Below are 19,653 nucleotides of genomic sequence, written 5' to 3' on the forward strand. Positions count from 1 at the left end.
AGAAAGAAAGAAAGAAAGAAAGAAAGAAAGAAAGAAAGAAAGAAAGAGAAAGGAAGGAAGGAAGGAAGGAAGAAATGAAAGATAGGAAGGAAGAAAGGAATCATTTTCTCAGAATTACTACAGATATTGAGAAATCCAATGCACTTCAAGTCTTTTGTTTTAATTATTTTCCTCCCTTCCCTGGATGCTTAAAGAATTATTTCTTTGTTCCCAGTGTTCTAAAGTTTCATGATGATGGACCACACTCTAGGTCCATTTTCATCCATGGATCCTCAGAGGACCTATTCCATTTTCCATTTTGAAAACTCCTGCCCTTAAGTTTTATAAAACTTTTTTTTTTCTCTGATTATTTTCTTTCCTCTGTTTTCTCTGTTGTATCTAGAAATTTTATTCATGTATTGCCGTCTTGGTTTGGTTCTCTAATTTTCTTACACTTTTATATTTACTCTATTATAATTTTTCATCTACTTCCTGGAAGATTTTCTTGGCTTCATAACCAGTGAATTTTTAATTCCTGTTAGATTTTTAATTTCCAAAAGTATTTCCGCCCCTTTCCCTCTTAGCCACTCCATTTTTAGAGCATCCTGTTGTCTTACAAATGTAATCTCTTCTAGTTACACTGACTGGAAACTGTACATGGATATGACTTATAGACTATGGCCTTCAATAACGGATGATCTGACTGGATGTCTTGTTGAGGAACCCTCAATATTAGACTCTTTAGTCTTTTCTTTTTGGCTTGTCACATTCCCTAGAATATAATCGATTTATATGATTCTCCTCTCCTGTGTAGAAGGCATGAGCCTCTTTGTCTTTTTGGAGACATGGGAGGATAAGAAGGCTGAGAGAGAAGGGCAGATCTCCACATTTATTATGTAACTTTTATTTAATCCCTATGATTTTTGTAGAATAGCCTACCATCATTGTAGGATTCCTTTATCCATATACCTTCTGTTTTATGCTCTCTAGAAAATAAATCTCTTGCTTTCTGCCAGAGTAGGTTGGAGAAGTACTCTATTGTGTGGAATAGGAATAGGAGAATATCTAGATCAGTGTTGGTACATGATCAACTCCTCAAATATTATTTTGACCAATCCTCCTGTTGTAGCCACACCCCCAACCTCACTTCCCTTAGCACCATTTCCTAAGCCTTTTTTACATTACCTCTATTCTAAACCTCTTGCTTGTCAACTTTCCATACTTCCACCTTAGGAGCTGTCAGGTTGGCTAATTAGTTACTAAGCATCTGTCTACTTTCTAGTTTCCAAAGTTTTGTCACTATTAATTCCTCTTGAGTTCTCTGTATGCTTTGCTGTCTTTTAAATACAACATTGAGGGGTGCCTGGGTGGCTTAGTTGATTGAGCGTCAGACTCTTGATTTCACCTCAGGTTATGATATTGTACTTCGTGAGATCGAGCCCCATGTCCAGGCTCTGCACTGATAGCTCAGGGCCTGTTTGGGATTCTCTCACTCCTTCTCTCTCTGCCCCTCTCCTGCTCACACTCTGTCTCTCTCTAAGTAAATGAACAGTAAATATATAATACATACATACATACATACATACATACAGCATTTAGAGGGAGTCTAGGTTAAATGTGTTCAGCCTGCTCTCTTTTCCCAAAATTTCTAACTAGTTTTTTTTAAGTTTATTTATTTTGAGAGAGAGAGAGAGAGAGAGAGAGAGAGAGAGAGAGAGAAAACATGCTTGAGCAGGGGAGGGGCAAAGAGAGAGAGAGAATCCCAAGCAGACTCCACCTTGTCAGCACAGAGCCAGACGAAAGGCTTGATTGAACTCACAAATTGTGAGATCATGCCCTGGGCCAAAGTCAAGAGTTGTTCACCCAACTGACTGAGCGATCTAACTAGCTTTTAATAGTTAAGAGACTACATTTGTGTTTTAGATTAAATTGATGCTTTAAATTTGATTCCTATTTAATTCATCTCACATTGATTACTCATTCTTAATAGATAACTTGTCCTCAAGTTAACTAAGAAAAGCCTTTTTAGGGGCACCTGGGTGGCTCAGTCTGTTACTCATCTCTTGATCTTGGCTCAGGTCATGATCTCACTGTTCATATGTTTGAGCCCCAACATCGGGCTCCTTGCTGATAGTATGGAGCCTACTTGGGATTTTCTCTCATCTGCTCTCTGCACACTTCCCCTTCCCTCCTGCTGGCATGCTTTCACTCACTGTCTTCTCTCTCTTAAAATAAATAAATAAACTTTTAAAAAGAGAGAGAGAGAGAAAAGTCTTTTTAATCTGAGCTATCTTGATTTTCTCCTTTCTCCTTCACAGTTTCTCCATATGTCCTTCTGTGCTCTTGACCTCCCTCCTGTTCCCTTTATCCTATCACTTCAGCCTCTTCTACAACCTTCTGCTTCTTGGAGACAAGCTTAGATCCCCTCATTGTCCATTTCCATTAGCCTATCTACACTTTAAATGCCCTATTTCTAAACCTACCTAAGCTTCTTAGTTAAAAAAACAAATGAATCAACTTTCCTTAACCCTTACGCTCTAGTCCCAGCTTTCTTAATTTGTAGTCTTCTCTTAAAAAAAAAAAAAAAAAAAAAAAAAAAGTGCTGTTCATTCATTTCCTCCTTAACCCTATTCCACGTAGTCTTTTATATGAGCTTTTTTGAAAATGAGCTTCTAAACAAAACCACCAACCCCTTTTTGGCCATAGCCTAATTGACTACCTCTTTTCCATTGGAACTTTTTCTTCTCATTCTTGACTTGTTCTTGTTTTACTTCTCAAGGTGTTTTTATTTGTTTGTTTGTTTGTTTTTATTCCCTCCCTTGTGTCTCTTTTTCCCTTTTCCCCTTAAATGTGGGCCTCTATTTCCTTAGTCTACCTCGAGAGCAAAGCACTTAGTTCATAGAAACTTACTGACTTCTGAAAAGTTTTTCATGCTTTATGAAAAGAAAGTGACGTAAGTGACATTTTTCAAATAAAGATTTGTATGACATTAATGGAGGTTTAACTTTTAATATCTAGGCAGGTGCTGTAAAGGACTATATTAAGATGATGCTTCAGAACGATTCACTTAAATTTCTGGTGTTTGCTCATCATTTAAGCATGCTCCAAGCTTGCACAGAAGCAGTCATAGAAAACAAGGTATGTTATTTTTCTATGAAATACTTTTAAGATGCAGATTTTTAATATAATAAACATCAATTGTAGTCTTGTAATTGAGGTTTTTTTGGCCTTCTTTAAATGATGGTATATTATTATTAGATTTTCTTCTTGCAAATTACACTAATATTATATATTACTATTATGTTGATGATACACTATTAAATTTTTTCTTTTCTTCCAGGCTTATAATTTTCCACTAATCTAATTATCTGGGTTGACTAAAATATGCTGACTTGATAGCCTATATTGTGAATTTCAGCATTGTTACTGGATACACCATTTGAGACTGATGTAGACAGTTAAAAATTAAAATTCTTGGGGCGCCTGGGTGGCGCAGTCGGTTAAGCGTCCGGCTTCAGCCAGGTCACGATCTCGCGGTCCGTGAGTTCGAGCCCTGCGTCAGGCTCTGGGCTGATGGCTCGGAGCCTGGAGCCTGTTTCCGATTCTGTGTCTCCCTCTCTCTCTGCCCCTCCCCCGTTCATGCTCTGTCTCTCTCTGTCCCAAAAATAAATAAAAAACGTTGAAAAAAAAAAATTTTTTTTAAATTAAAATTCTTATTTACCCTCAAGGCAACCTTAGAACATGGGTGATGTTGAGGGGAAACAGAATGAATTCAGCCAATTTTAGTGCCCAACTGCAGTCATACCTTTTAAACTTTAAACAGAGTATGTTGCCTGGAAGATTTAGTACAGGGGAATGTGAAACATATGGCCCAGGTACAGTATCAGGTAAGCTCTCCAAACCTGCTGGCCTTAACTGCATTTTCTTAGGTTCACCTAATTCCCCAACAGTCTTATCAGAGACAGCATCTGCCATTTTTTCTTTCAGAGTTTAAATCTGTCATCTCTCTTTATGTGCTGAGGGCTTTTGGAGATGCTCAGAAACTGCAAAGAAATTTTCTGACAAACTGTGTGAGCTTAATATACATGGAGTGGCAGAACCACTTGCCTGTGTAGGTAGATTTTTTACATGGAGGAATTAAGCCATGTTTTTAAAAACTTTGTATACATATTATGAGCATTTGGCAGTCTGTTTATTAACATTACCAAAGAAGTAATTCTCATTTTTCCTTCACAGATTTATGATAACATAATAAAGTGCTATCTGTGAAAAGGTGTTCTCACATTGATTATCGTAGTATTGATTTAAATATTGATTCCTTTTAAAAAAAATTTTTTTTAATAATTATTTTTGAGAGAGAGAGAGAGGGAGGGAGGGAGGGAGGGAGGGAGACGCAGAATCTGAAGCAGCCTCCAAGCTCTGAGCTGTCAGCACTGAGCCCCACATGGGGGTCAAACTCCCAAATCTCAAGATCATGACCTGAGCCAAAGTCAGACGCTTAACCAACTGAGCCACTCAGGCGCCCCTCATATAGTATTTTTTTAAATGTTTATTTATTTTTGAGAGAGAGTGCAAGTGGGGAAGGGGCAGAGAGAGAGAGGATCTGAAGTGGGCTCACCCTGACATCAGAGAGCCTGATATGGGGCTCAAACTCAGTAACCATGAGATCATGGCCTGAGCTTAAGTCAGACACTTAACTGACTGAGCCACCCAGGTGCCCCTAATTATTGTACAGTATTTTTAAAACACCTTTTGAGAAAGTTAATCTCAGAAATATTTAAAAAATAAAAATAAAAAAAAAAAATAAAAGAAAAGGGGCGCCTGGGTGGCTCAGTCGGTTGGGCGTCCGACTTTAGCTCAGGTCACGATTGCGCGGTCCGTGAGTTCGAGCCCCGCGTCGGGCTCTGGGCTGATGACTCAGAGCCTGGAGCCTGCTTCCGATTCTATGTCTCCCTCTCTCTCTGCCCCTCTCCCGTTCATGCTCTGTCTCTCTCTGTCTCAAAAATAAATAAACGTTAAAAAAAAATTTTTTTTTAATATTTTTAAATGATTGGGGAATAAAATCAAATTCATAATATTTTCTTATTCTGATTCCATTAAACTTAAATCCTTAAAATTACTGGGATCTATTCTAAGTATGGCAGTCTGTCTCTTCTCCCCACTTCTGCTTTACTGATGTGTTTAGAATCCCATTTAACATCACTAACATTTAAAAATGATAGGTAGTCATGGGTTGGAGGCGAATTTCTCCCAAACTCTGTCTAACCTGACTGTGTGTATTTTCTTTAGAAAGACTGTCAGAAGATCTTATAATCTCTCTCATTGGATTTTAAATCGATCACTGATGAATTTATATGTTTGTGAAGACACACAAAGTTAATATGATACATTCTATTTAATGATTAACTTAAATATTTCCTTGTGAAAGTGAATATTTATATGTCTTGACTATTGAAGGCTGTGTTTTCCATAAAAGTGCTTATAAAATGAGACTACTATTTGAAATTCAGGACTTCTACTGAATTTTAGAAAATTGAGTAATGAGTCATTTTTAACTACTCTCACACACACTGATTGTGCTCCCCTTTACCCAGCCCAAATCATCCCTAAAAGACAGCACTGTTCAATTTAGCACTTAATGTTTCCCTACTTTTAAAAAATGTGTGTGAGTGTCTTGGTTCCCCAACTCAATGGAGATGACCTTATCACATATTTCTTTTAAATTTAGAAATGTGAAAAAAAAAGAATTCAAATCGTACTCTAAAAAAGCTATTTTCCCAATTAATATTGAAATACTTCAGAAATAAATGCACTATTCTTCATGAATCCTTAATAATGGGGGTAAATCCTCTTTCTCCCTTCTCCCCTGTCTGGCTTTATTTTTATTTTAGAATTAGTGAACCTGTAACTTTGAAGTTAGCCTGATCTGTCATTTAAAGTTAGCATGTGAATTTTCATAGAATTTTACTGAAGACATTAGTTCAGTGATGATTTATGGAGCCCTGTTTTATACACGGCATTCACTTGGCATTGATGGTATGAAGATGAATTAGACACAGATCCTACCCTCAAGTAGATTAAAAGATTTAAAAATATGGAATTGTTATAAGAAGCATTAAGAAATTTGGTTAAGATTCTTCTTATATAACATTTACTAACCTTTCATCTTAACCCATTTCTGTTTTGTTATGTGAGCATAAAAATCAGGTATAAACTATATAAAATGAGATAGGTGCATCGGGGTTTGTGCTAATGTTGCCATCTCCCTTGTTGATACTAGACACGCTACATTAGGATAGATGGAAGTGTTCCGTCTTCAGAAAGAATACATCTAGTTAATCAGTTTCAAAAAGATCCTGATACTCGTGTGGCTATCCTAAGCATTCAGGCTGCTGGCCAGGTAAGAAATTTCAGGTGTTAATTTGATAATGAAATGTCATTAAGATAATAAAAAGGTCATTAACCATAATTATAGCTTTATATCAAGATAAAAGTGTAATAAATATTCTACTTTGGAGAATATTTGAGAGAGACCTCAACACTTTTGACTCAAAGCTTCCTAAATTTTCAAGGAAAGAATTGCCTAGATGAGTATAGCTAATTTGATTGTAATACTTTTCCATGACCTTTTTTTTTTTCTTACTTTTAATTTGCATAGAATTTCCTTTCATTTCCTATAGCACACATCTTAGTTGGTTTTACCAGAGCTTCTGAGGCAAGGTGGCCTGAGGGAAAAGAACTCTTCTGTCTGAGAACTTTTTATGGAGTGTCCCTGGTTTGACCCTTAAGATTGGGTTTGGCTAGAAGTAAATGAGAACCCAAATTAAGAATGACTCAAATACACAGTTTATTCTCTTACGTAGACAGTCCAAGGTTTGCATGGTGGTTCCACAAAGTCCTTAGGTCTTAAGCTTCTCCTGTCTTTCTGCTCTACCACTCCTAGCAGGTTATCTCTTACTTAAGAGAGCTGCTGGAGTTCTTCCACATACCTGTCATCCAGGCAGCTGACTGGAGAAAGGCACGCTGCAGCCCATTCACCTGCAGTTAGCCCCATGGTTACAACTAACTTCAAGGAAAGCAGGAGAAAGTAGCCTTTGTTTTGTCTAGTCACACTAAAAATCAGGTGTTCTGTTACAAAGAAATAAAAACCAAATGGCTCTTGTGGAAGACAACACCATGCCATGTAAGGGAGATCCTTCTGGACTTTTTTTCTACTAACATCCCACAATATTTTGATGTAAATGTCTAAGCCAGGAAACGTAACATAGGGAAAAGGAGTTGAGCATATTGAGGTGCGTCTAACCTGGTAAAGAGCATATCTGTCATCTTCTCTAGACTGTGGAATCTAAACCAGGGCCAGAGACCTGCTTTTAGCAAGCTAATTGACATCTGTAAAATTGTACAGAGAAACTCCATGACGATGAAGAAGTTCCAGAACTCACTAGGAGTTCTAACCAAAAGGAGAAGTGTCTCAGCATTTCCCCCATGTTGGATGAAACTTGTGGTCATCTGAGTTTTATGTCTGTTAAAATATTCTAGCCAGAGAGAGTATCCTCACAAAGATCCTTAAAAATGGAGTGCTGATAGCATGGTAGAAGAAAGGTTGGAGGAAGCCACACAGAAGGATCTGCTTGATAAAAAGACTTTTTGAAATTAAGATTGTATAGGGCACCAGTATTTTATTCAAGGCTTTATTCCTGAAGACCTGCTGTAATTCAAAATTTGTATACCTGAATCCTTGTATGTCCATAGGCATAAAGGAAAGTAGAAAGGGCTGTGTTCTTAGGGCATGTGAATCTTCCATTATAGTTTAGTAGTATCTCAGAGGGACGTGGGTCTTGCCAGCATATTTCCCCTTTATTCTTGTATGGTCATATGATGCTTAAAAGTGTCCATCCCTCTTTAAATACTCCTTCTTATTCTTCAGCATCATCTCTAACATTTTGTGGTGTTTCCTTTCCTAAATAGCAGCACAGCTTAGCTTGATGGCTATTTGGTTTGCCATGTTTTTATCACTTCTAACTTCTGTTCCAAAGTGATACATCTTTAGTGAGAACTCCTGCCCCCATCTAATGAATGCTAGTTTGACATTGTTATGTGATATAAAAATATTTGAAGGTAACAAAAAATAGCAGCACAGCAGTTGCCAAAGTCATTCTCCAATGGAAGTTCCAGTGCATGTAAACAACAGTGTGGATTAGATGATTCTGTCAACGGATGGTAGGTATTTCTGTCAACCTCATAACATCCTTTACTACTGTGTGGCAACAACTTAAGCACCGTTCACATTTCACTCAGCCTTTCAACTTTAAGATCATGTATTTTTGGACACATTCTTTGAGGAGATTTGTATTATTTCTCATATATTGATTATAAAACAAGACTTAATACTTATTCATGTCACACTATTTCAGACTGAGGTAACATGCAATTGCACAAAAAATTCAGTTGTGTTACATACTGAGATACAAACCAGTAAACGACGGTTTTGAGATGTGGGAGAAATTTCATAGGAAGAGAACATTGTGACTGGAGACATGATTTTCTTGCTTTATAGAACAACACTGAACTAAATGAATAGAGGAAGTCATTGCTGTCTGCCTAGTTGCTATGGATACCATGTGTTAGAAATTATATTCTCGTTTATAATTCATTTTATTAGATTTTCCAATGGTAATGTGAATCCAGTCCTCATCAGAGGATAAAATGATTTTGTTTATATATATATATCCATCAAACTGACTTTTGAAATTACTGAAATACCTTTTAAGTGTGTTTTTTGTAGTTTACCTGGCCATTTGCAATAAGCAGTCTTCATTTGCCTTTCGTGAATTAAATTTTCTTAATTTGGCTTAAAATGAAAGACTGATTTATTTTTAAGTCCTTCAGCTTTCTCTTGTTCATTTAACATGTTCAGAAAGACTTTATTATATACGGCTCTATGTTACATTCTCAGTTTATTTGCATCTCAATTTCTTTATTTTGCTTAGGGTTTGACATTTACTGCTGCAACTCATGTTGTATTTGCTGAGTTGTATTGGGACCCTGGTCACATAAAACAAGCAGAAGACCGTGCTCACCGAATTGGACAGTGCAGTTCTGTGAATATTCACTACCTTGTTGCAAATGGGACCCTAGACACCCTTATGTGGGGAATGTTGAATCGAAAGGTAAAGCTTGAATTCAGGGTTATCACTGTACTCATTATTATGCAGAGCCTACGTAAGTTAAGAGGCTGAGTTGTAGTGTTCAGGCAAAGGATATCCAGGTACACTAAGGTAGTGATAAGGACCAAGTTTAGAAAGGCTTCAATTGGTGGTACCTTACCTCTCCTCTGTGATAAGGAAGAGACATGAAGTTTTCCTACTGCCTTCCAAGGCCTTCATCTACCATTTTGGAGGCCAGAGGAGGAAGAGCTAGCAAGGAAACATAACGTTTTCAAACCTCAAGTCCTTTTTGTAAGCTAAGAATAAACCGTTACTCAAGGATTGAGTTCCCAGCTAATTTTGGACAGAAGACAGCCTGTACCTGGACTCCAGGAAGGGTAGGTGGGATGGTGCTTGCTCTTTCCACTCATCTGTGTTTTTCCTCCCCAGCCTGCAGGGGTATTTACAGAAAGGATTTGACTAGTTATTAGAGGATGGTTTTCAAGCACTGACTAGATATTCAAAATGGCCAATCATATGTAGGTTCAATTTCAAAGTTTATAAATATCATAATAAATTTTTTTATAAGAAAAACTTCTGTAGTTGGACATTTTCCTCATTAAGCATAGGAATCATTGACTGTTGTAATTTTGAAATATTATGTTACTAAAATCCAATGATAGGTTGAAACGATAAGAGTTTATTCTTATGGATTACTCGTGGTTTAAATGCAGAATCACATTACCGCTTAGCAAGGATCTGCTATGAGAGAACTTTTGTAAAATTCACATGCCTTTTCCTCTTACAGACACAAGTTACAGGGAGCACACTGAATGGTCGTAAGGAACAGCTTCACGCTGAGGAAGGTGATAAGGAAAAATGGGATTTCCTACAGTTTGCTGAAGCTTGGACTCCAAATGAAAGTTGTGAAGAGCTCAGGAATGAAATTTTGTTCACTCATGTAAGAGCATATAACAAATTCTTTTCTCTATTTTTTTTATTTTTTAATATACTGAAACTATAACTTGGTCATATATTTCTTAAGTAGCCACAATTCATTGTTTATGCTGTTGAAAGGAGCTTCCCCATAAAAGCTGGAAAACCTCTTAGAACCACAAGACGACATTGCAAGGAAGCTGCACCAGTGGCTCGTATCTTCCAGCAGTTACATACCAGTGCTCTCTGTTTAGCCTCTTAGAAATGCATGCTCAGTAGAATCCAGCGTTCAGAAGAAAATACCGGTGGCTGTATTTATGATCCTGAGGATATGGAAAGATGTATTAATTTTGCCACAGAGTGTAACACAAACAGGTCACAGACTCAGTAGAGATATTTGCATTACAGCGTCCAAATTATCTAACAATTTATACAACTTAATTAGTAAAGCACAAATGAGCCAACAGAAAAACAGGTGAAGAATGTGAGCATTACGAGGGCCCTTGAGTAGCCAGTAAACATGGAAAGAAACTCTGCCTCACCAAGATAAGGCAAATTGTACAGGCGCGTTTTCCCTTTACAGTTAATAAGTAATCTGTGGTGTGGCTCTTTGAGATTATGTGACTGTCCTGTTCCCAGAACCTTTCATCTGGTAGTTTTAGCATTCACTATGATCTTTGTCTGAATCAGTTTTTAAATAGTGGTTTTCTTTTTTTTTCTTTTTTTTATTATTTTTTTAATGTTTATTTTTTGAGGGGGGGAGGGGCAGAGAGAGAGAGAGGGAGACACAGAATCTGAAGCAGGCTCCAGGCTCCGAGCTGTCAGCACAGAGCCCAATGCGGGGCTCAAACTCACAAGCTGTGAGATCATGACCCGAGCCGAAGTCAGACGCTTGACTGAGCCACCCAGGTGCCCCTAAATAGTGGTTTTTCTAATTCTGTCTTTACTTCTGTATTTATTAGCTGGCATTTTTCTGTAAAGACAAACTTTATTTTTCCTCATTTAAAAAATATCACTGTGAGCTTGGGAATTCTGTTACTATTAATGTGTTATAATCCTTTACTTTTTTTCTTTAATTTTTTTTTTAAACGTTTATTTATTTTTGAGACAGAGAGAGACAGAGCATGAACGAGGGAGGGTCAGAGAGAGAGAGGGAGGCACAGAATCGGAAACAGGCTCCAGGCTCCGAGCTGTCAGCACAGAGCCCGACATGGGGATCGAACTCACGAACCGTGAGATCATGACCTGAGCCGAAGTCGGACGCTCAACCGACTGAGCCACCCATGCGCCCCTTCATTTTTTAAACAAGTCCCTACATTTCTTTGATTGCTTCCTTGCTTTTTGACAAACAGTTTAAGATTGACCTTTTATTATTTTTGCCCCAGACCTGGAACTGGACATTTCTTTAAGGAGCCTTGATTCCCTTTGCTGGGAAGTGATATTTAGAAATCAGGGTGTTGTTTTTTGTTTTGTTTTGTTTTGTTTTTATTGCTCTGGGATGTCATTATTTCTAGGCTCTTTTCAGTGTATACAGCGATTTACATGCACATACATACATTTTGTCAGAGATAGGTTAGTATGTATGTATGTATGTATGTATATGTGCATATTTAGTTCATAAGTTCACTCTGAGACTCCAGTTCAAATCCAGCACCACCGGGTTCTTTTTCTCCTCCCATCTGTGCAGACATAAGCATTTATGTTTTTCCCTTATCCAGCAGGAAGAACTCTGTTTCTTGATATCATCAGTGTATGTGCTCTGTGGCTCTGTCCTTCCATACATGCAACACACTTTTAAAATAACTACTACACTAATACCATACTTTACACCTATTAGATTGGCAACAATGGAAATACTTAACATACCAAAAATGTCAGGAACATTTTATATACCAAATGCTTCATATACTGCTGAGTAGGAGTACAAATTGTTGTAACCCCTTGGGAGAGCATTTAGGTAATATCTGGTAAAGTTGGAAATGCCCTTAAACCAAACCATTCCATTTCTAGGAATGTCTTCTCACCCGTGGGTAGAAGGATACATGTAGAAGAATGTTTATTGAATCAGTTTTTGGATTGTTAAAGATTAGAAATAACCAAAATGCCCTGATGGGTATTTAGAAATTAACATGAATGAATTACATTTATGTCTTAACGTGACCAGATTTTGAAAACATGTTATTTTTAAACTGCCTAGCCCATACACACAAATAATATTGTGTATTTATGAATACATATGTATACATAATGAAATATACAAACAGACATTGGAATAACCCATATTAAACTTGTAATATTGATTTTATCTGGAAGGAGGAGAATGAGTCTGGGAAAGAGTAAAAAACGTAATAGCAACTTCAACAGAAATATTTAATTTTAAAGAAGAATAGGAATTTGGAGACCTGGGTGGCTCAGTCAGTTCAGCGTCCACCTCTTGGTTTCAGCTCAGGTCATGATCTCATGGTTCCTGGGTTCAAGCCTTGCTTGGGATTCTCTCTCTCTCCCTCTCTCTCTCTGCCCTTCCTCTGCTCACGTGCACTTTCTCTCTCTCTCTTAAAATAAAAAAACTTAAAAAAAAAAAAGAATAGGAATTAAACAGTACAGTATTACTATTTGTAAATTTTGAATGGCGAGTACGTTTCTGTATAATAATAAATACTATCAGAGAACATTAGAGAAGCTTATAATCATTCGAACTGTCTGCTTCTTCCTAGCCCCTTTGGTGCCATGTGGTGTGAAATTTGGGAGCTTAACATTTTTTATTTGAGTACAGTTGACACACAATGTTACATTAGTTTCAGGTGTGCAAAATAGTGTTTTGAAAGAATGAATTTTAATTTTTGAAAGATATTATAGGAATAAAATTAAAGTCTAAAGTTTAGTCCCATAGGAAGAAACAATGTTTTTTATGTGGAATCTTATTAAATTTTGTATGCATTTTATTTATAGGGCTGGTACATTTTTTTTTTTTTTTTTTAGGATACTAGAATGCCATTCTATCAAATATAGCTTAAAAAAATCAAAGGATCACTTCTAAGACATTTTTCTTTTGTTTAAAAAACTACTTTCCTTTTGGTAGTGTTTATATATTTGGGTTTATAAAAAATCAATAAATACTTAAAATCCTAGGCATTTTAAAAATATGTAAGTAAAATTATGATTTGTAGCTGTTTGTTCTCTAAGATTTCCTAACTATTGAATTATGTTTAAGTGTTCATTTTTAAGATAAGAATTAAGAATTTAAAATGCATTTTCCCATGTATATACATGTTTATTGTTTTTAACTGTATTTGAAGAAAAATATATATCTATGTATTAAGTTTTTAAAAATTCACCCAGTCACCTTTACCAAATCTTACTCCCCTGAGCCAGGTGTTTTTCTTTTACAGTTTAGTGTTACACAGATTTTTCAGTGTATGTCATTTTTTTTAATAGCATATATTTATTTTTTTATTTTTTACTGAGGTAAAAATGGTATATAACATTTTAGTTTCAGGTGTACAGCATCATAATTCAATTTTTGTAAACTCTTAGCCTCCTTCATCCATTTCAGTCATGCCCCAACTCCCTTCTCCGCCTGATAACCACCAATGTGTTCTCTGTATTTACGAGTTTGGCTTAGTTTGGTTGGTTTGGTCTTTTTAGACTCCATACATAAGTGAAATCATATGGTATATGTCTTTCTCTGTCTGAATTATTTCACCTAGCATAATACCCTCAAGGTCCATTCATGTTGAAAACGGGAAGAGTTCCTTTCTTATAGCTGAGTAGTACACACACACACACACACACACACACACACCACATTTTCTTTTTACATTCATTCATTAGGTTGCTTCCATATCTTGGCTATTGTAAATAATGCTGCAATGAATTAAGAGGTGCATATATCTTCTCAAATGACTGTTTTTGTTTCTTTGGATAAATGCCCAGAGATGGAATATTTGGATCATGTGGTAGTTCTATTTTTAATTTTTTGAGGACCCTCCATACTGTCTATCATAGTGGCTCCACCAATTTACATTCCCACACATTGTTCCCTTTTTTTCCACATCCTTACCAACACTTACTGTTTCTTATGCTTTTGATAATAGCCTTTCTTTTCCTTTTTATTATATGAAATTTATTGTCAAATTGGTTTCCATACAACACACAGTGCTCATCCCAAAAGATGCCCTCTTCAATGCCCATCACCTACCCTCCTCTCCTTCCCACCCCCCATCAACCCTCAGTTTGTTCTCAGTTTTTAAGAGTCTCTTAGATTTGGCTCTCTCTCCCACTCTAACCTCTTTTTTTTCTTTTATCTCCTTCCCCTCCCCCATGGGTTTCTGTTAAGTTTCTCAGGATCCACGTAAGAGTGAAAACATATGGTATCTGTCTTTCTCTGTATGGCTTATTTCACTTAGCATCACACTCTCCAGTCCCATCCACGTTGCTACAAAGGGCCATATTTCATTCTTCTCATTGCCACGTAGTACTCCATTGTGTATATAAACCACAGTTTCTTTATCCATTCATCAGTTGATGGACATTGAGGCTCTTTCCACAATTTGGCTATTGTTGAGAGTGCTGCTATAAACATTGGGGTACAAGTGCCCCTATGCATCAGTACTCCTGTATCCCTTGGGTAAATTCCTAGCAGTGCTACTGCTAGGTCATAGGGTAGGTCTATTTTTAATTTTTTGAGGAACCTCCACACTGTTTTCCAGAGCAGCTGCACCAGTTTGCATTCCCACCAACAGTGCAAGAGGGTTCCCGTTTCTCCACATCCTCTCCAGCATCTATAGTCTCCCAATTTGTTCATTTTGGCCACTCTGGCGTTAGGTGGTATATGAGTGTGGTTTTGATTTGTATTTCTCTGATGAGCGACGTTGAGCATCTTTTCATGTGCCTGTTGGCCATCTGGATGTCTTCTTTAGAGAAGGGTCTATTCATGTTTTCTGTCCATTTCTTCACTGGATTATTTGTTTTTCGGGTGTGGAGTTTGGTGAGCTCCTTACAGATTTTGGATACTAGCCCTTTGTCCGATATGTCATTTGCAAATATCTTTTCCCATTCCGTTGGTTGCCGTTTAGTTTTATTGATTGTTTCCTTTGCAGTACAGAAGCTTTTTATCTTCATGAGGTCCCAATAGTTCATTTTTGCTTTTAATTCCCTTGTCTTTGGGGATGTGTCAAGTAAGAAATTGCTGTGGGTGAGGTCAGAGAGGTCTTTTCCTGCTTTCTTCTCTAGGGTTTTGATGGTTTCCTGTCTCACATTCAGGTCCTTTATCCATTTTGAGTGTATTTTTGTGAATGGTGTGAGAAAGTGGTCTAGTTTCAATCTTCTGCATGTTGCTGTCCAGTTCTGCCAGCACCATTTGTTAAAGAGACTGTCTTTTTTCCATTGGATATTCTTTCCTGCTTTGTCAAAGATTCGTTGGCCATACTTCTGTGGGTCTAGTTCTGGGGTTTCTATTCTATTCCATTGGTCTCTGTGTCTGTTTTTGTGCCAATACCATGCTGTCTTGATGATGACAGCTTTGTAGTAGAGGCTAAAGTCTGGGATTGTGATGCCTCCTGCTTTGGTCTTCTTCTTCAAAATTACTTTGGCTGTTCGGGGCCTTTTGTGGTTCCATATGAATTTTAGGATTGCTTGTTCTAGCTTCAAGAAGAATGCTGGTGCAATTTTGATTGGGATTGCATTGAATGTGTAGATTGATTTGGGTAGTATTGACATTTTAACAATATTTATTCTCCCAACCCATGAGCATGGAATGTTTTTCCATTTCTTTATATCTTCTTCAATTTCCTTCATAAGCTTCCTATAGTTTACAGCATACAGATCTTTTACATCTTTGGTTAGATTTATTCTTAGGTATTTTATGCTTCTTGGTGCAATTGTGAATGGGATCAGTTTCTTTATTTGTCTTTCTGTTGCTTCATTATTAGTGTATAAGAATGCAACGGATTTCTGTACATTGATTTTGTATCCTGCGACTTTGCTGGATTAATGTATCAGTTGTAGCAGACTTTTGGTGGAGTCTATCGGATTTTCCATGTATAATGTCATCTGCAAAAAGTGAAAACTTCATCTTTGCCAATTTTGATGCCTTTGATTTCCTTTTGTTGTCTGATTGCCGATGCTAGCACTTCCAACACTATGTTAAACAACAGCCATGAGAGTGGACATCCCTGTCGTGTTCCTGATCTCAGGGGGAAAGCTCTCAGTTTTTCCCCATTGAGGATGATATTCGCTGCGGGCTTTTCATAAATGGCTTTTATGATGTTTAAGTATGTTCCTTCTACCCCGACTTTCTCGAGGGTTTTTATTAAGAAATGGGGCTGAATTTTGTCAAAGGCCTTTTCTGCCTCGATTGACAGGATCATATGGTTCTTATCTTTTCTTTTATTAATGTGATGTATCACGTTGATTGATTTGTGAATGTTGAACCAGCCCTGCATCCCAGGAATGAATCCCACTTGATCATGGTGAATCATTCTTTTTATATGCTGTTGAATTCTATTTGGTAGTATCTTATTGAGAATTTTTGCATCCATATTCATCAGGGATATTGGTGTGTAGTTCTCTTTTTTACTGGGTCTCTGTCTGGTTTAGGAATCAAAGTAATGCTGGCTTCATAGAAGGAGTCTGGAAGTTTTCCTTCCCTTTCTATTTTTTGGAACAGCTTGAGAAGGATAGGTATTGTCTGTGCTTTAAATGTCTGGTAGAATTCCCCAGGGAAGCCATCTGGTCCTGGATTCTTATTTGTTTAAGATTTTTGATAACTGATTCAATTTCTTCCCTGGTTATGGGTCTGTTCAAGCTTTCTATTTCCTCCTGTTTGAGTTTTGGAAGTGTGTGGGTGTTTAGGAATTTGTCCATTTCTTCCAGGTTGTCCAGTTTGTTGGCATATAATTTTCATAGTATTCCCTGATAATTGCTTGTATTTCTGAGGGATTGGTTGTAATAATTCCATTTTCATTCATGATTTTATCTATTTGGGTCCTCTCCCTTTGCTTTTTGAGAAGCCTGGCTAGAGGTTTATCAATTTTGTTTATCTTTTCAAAAAACCAACTCTGGGTTTCATGGATATGCTCTACAGTTTTTTTAGATTCTATATTGTTTATTTCTGCTCTGATCTTTATTATTTCTCTTCTTCTGCTGGGTTTGGGGTGTCTTTGCTGCTCTGCTTCTATTTCCTTTAGGTGTGCTGTTAGATTCTGTATTTGGGATTTTCTTGTTTCTTGAGATAGGCCTGGATTGCAATGTATTTTCCTCTCAGGACTGCCTTCGCTGCATCCCAAAGCATTTGGAGTATTGTATTTTCATTTTCGTTTGTTTCCATATATTTTTTAATGTCTTCTCTAATTGCCTGCTTGACCCATTCATTCTTTAGTAGGGTGTTCTTTAACCTCCATGCTTTTGGAGGTTTTCCAGACTTTTTCCTGTGGTTGATTTCAAGCTTCATAGCATTGTGGTCCGAAAGTATGCATGGTATGATCTCAATTCTTGTATAGTTATGAAGGACTGTTTTGTGACCAAGTATGTGATCTATCTTGGAGAATGTTCCATGTGCACTCGAGAAGAAAGTATATTCTGTTGCTTTGGGATGCAGAGTTCTAAATATATCTGTCAAGTCCATCTGATCCAATGTATCATTCAGGGCCCTTGTTTCTTTACTGACCGTGTGTCTAGATGATCTATCCATTGTTGTAAGTGGGGTATTAACATCCCCTACAATTACCACATCCTTATCAATAAGGTTGCTTAGGTTTATGAGTAATTGTTTTATATATTTGGCGCATAGACATTTATAATTGTTAGTTCTTCTTGATGGATAGACCCTGTAATTATTATATAATGCCCTTCTTCATCTCTTGTTACAGCCTTTAATTTAAAGTCTAGTTTGTCTGATATAAGTATGGCTACTCCAGCTTTCTTTTGACTTCCAGTAGCATGATAAATAGTTCTCCATCCCCTCACTTTCAATCTGAAGGTGTCCTCAGGTCTAAAATGAGTCTCTTGTAGACAGCAAATAGATGGGTCTTGATTTTTTATCCATTCTGATACCCTATGTCTTTTGGTTGGCACATGTAGTCCATTTACATTCAGTGTTATAGAACGATATGGGTTTAGAGTCATTGTGATATCTGTAGCAATGTCTCTGATACTTTGTCTCACAGGATCCCCCTTAGGATCTCTTGTAGGGCTGGTTTAGTGGTGACGAATTCCTTCAGTTTTTGTTTGGGAAGACCTTTATCTCTCCTTCTATTCTAAATGACAGACTTGCTGGATAAAGGATTCTCGGCTGCATATTTTTTCTGTTTATCACATTGAAGATTTCCTGCCATTCCTTTCTGGCCTGCCAAATTTCAGTAGAGAGATCAGTCACGAGTCTTATAGGTCTCCCTTTATATGTTAGAGCACGTTTATCCCTAGCTGCTTTCAGAATTTTCTCTTTATCCTTGTATTTTGCCAGTTTCACTATGATATGTCGTGCAGAAGATCAATTCAAGTTACGTCTGAAGGGAGTTCTCTGTGCCTCTTGGATTTCAATGCCTTTTTCCTTCCCCAGATCAGGGAAGTTCTCAGCTATTATTTCTTCAAGTACCCCTTCAGCACCCTTCCCTCTCTCTTCCTCCTCTGGAATACCAATTATGCGTAGATTATTTCTCTTTAGTGCATCACTTAGTTCTCTAATTTTCCCCTCATACTCCTGGGTTTTTTTATCTTTCTCTCAGCTTCTTTTTCCATAATTTTATCTTCTAGTTCACCTATTCTCTCCTCTGCCTCTTCAATCCGAGCTGTGGTCATCTCCATTTTATTTTGCAGCTCATTAATAGCATTTTTTAGCTCGTCCTGGCTGTTCCTTAGTCCCTTGATCTCTGTAGCAATAGATTCTCTGCTGTTCTTTATATGTTTTCAAGCCCAGCGATTAATTTTATGACTATCATTCTAAATTCACTTTCTGTTATATTGTTTAAATCGTTTTTGATCAGTTCGTTAGCTGTCGTTATTTCCTGGAGGTTATTTTGAGGGGAATTCTTCCGTTTCGTTTCGTCATTTTGGATAGTCCGTGCAGTGGTGCGGAACTGCAGGGCACTTCCCCTGTGCTGTCTTGAATAACTTGCGTTGGTGGGCGGGGCCGCAGTGAGACCTGATGTCTGCCCCCAGCCCACCTCTGCGGCCACAGTCAGACTGGTGTGTGCCTTCTCTTCCCCTCTCCTAGGGGCGGGATTCACTGTGGCGTGGTGTGGCCCGTCTGGGCTACTTGCACATTGCCATGCTTGTGGTGCTGGGGATCTGGCATATTAGCTGGGGTGGATAGGCAAGGTGCACAAGGGCGGGAGGGGCAGGCTCAGCTCGCTTTTCCTTCAGAGGTCTGCTTCGGGAGGGGCCCTGCAGCACCAGGAGGGAGTCAGACCCGCTGGAAGGATGGATCCGCAGAAGCACAGCGTTGGGTTTTTGCATGGTGCAAGCAAGTTCCCTGACAGGAACTGGTTCCCTTTGGGATTTTGGCTGGGGGATGGGCGAGGGAGATGGCGATGGTGAGCGCCTTTGTTCCCTGCCAACCTGCACTCGTCGTCAGGGACTCAACAACTCTCCCTCC

General features: G+C 37.8%; 1 protein-coding gene across 4 annotated transcripts in view; it reads left to right on the forward strand.

Moving 5' to 3' along the window:
- The window catches only part of ZRANB3 (zinc finger RANBP2-type containing 3), a 308,913-nt gene that overhangs the window by 243,626 nt on the left and 45,634 nt on the right, over positions 1 to 19,653 (forward strand). For all 4 annotated transcript variants that reach the window (XM_049615712.1, XM_049615711.1, XM_049615713.1 and 1 more), the window contains 4 exons: positions 2,998 to 3,117; positions 6,260 to 6,379; positions 8,970 to 9,149; positions 9,934 to 10,086. In XM_049615712.1, the coding sequence (XP_049471669.1) occupies positions 2,998 to 3,117; positions 6,260 to 6,379; positions 8,970 to 9,149; positions 9,934 to 10,086 (573 nt within the window). The remainder of the gene's footprint in view (positions 1 to 2,997; positions 3,118 to 6,259; positions 6,380 to 8,969; positions 9,150 to 9,933; positions 10,087 to 19,653) is intronic.

The sequence above is a fragment of the Panthera uncia genome (genome assembly GCF_023721935.1).
Source record: "Panthera uncia isolate 11264 chromosome C1 unlocalized genomic scaffold, Puncia_PCG_1.0 HiC_scaffold_3, whole genome shotgun sequence".
Classification (NCBI taxonomy): domain Eukaryota; kingdom Metazoa; phylum Chordata; class Mammalia; order Carnivora; family Felidae; genus Panthera; species Panthera uncia.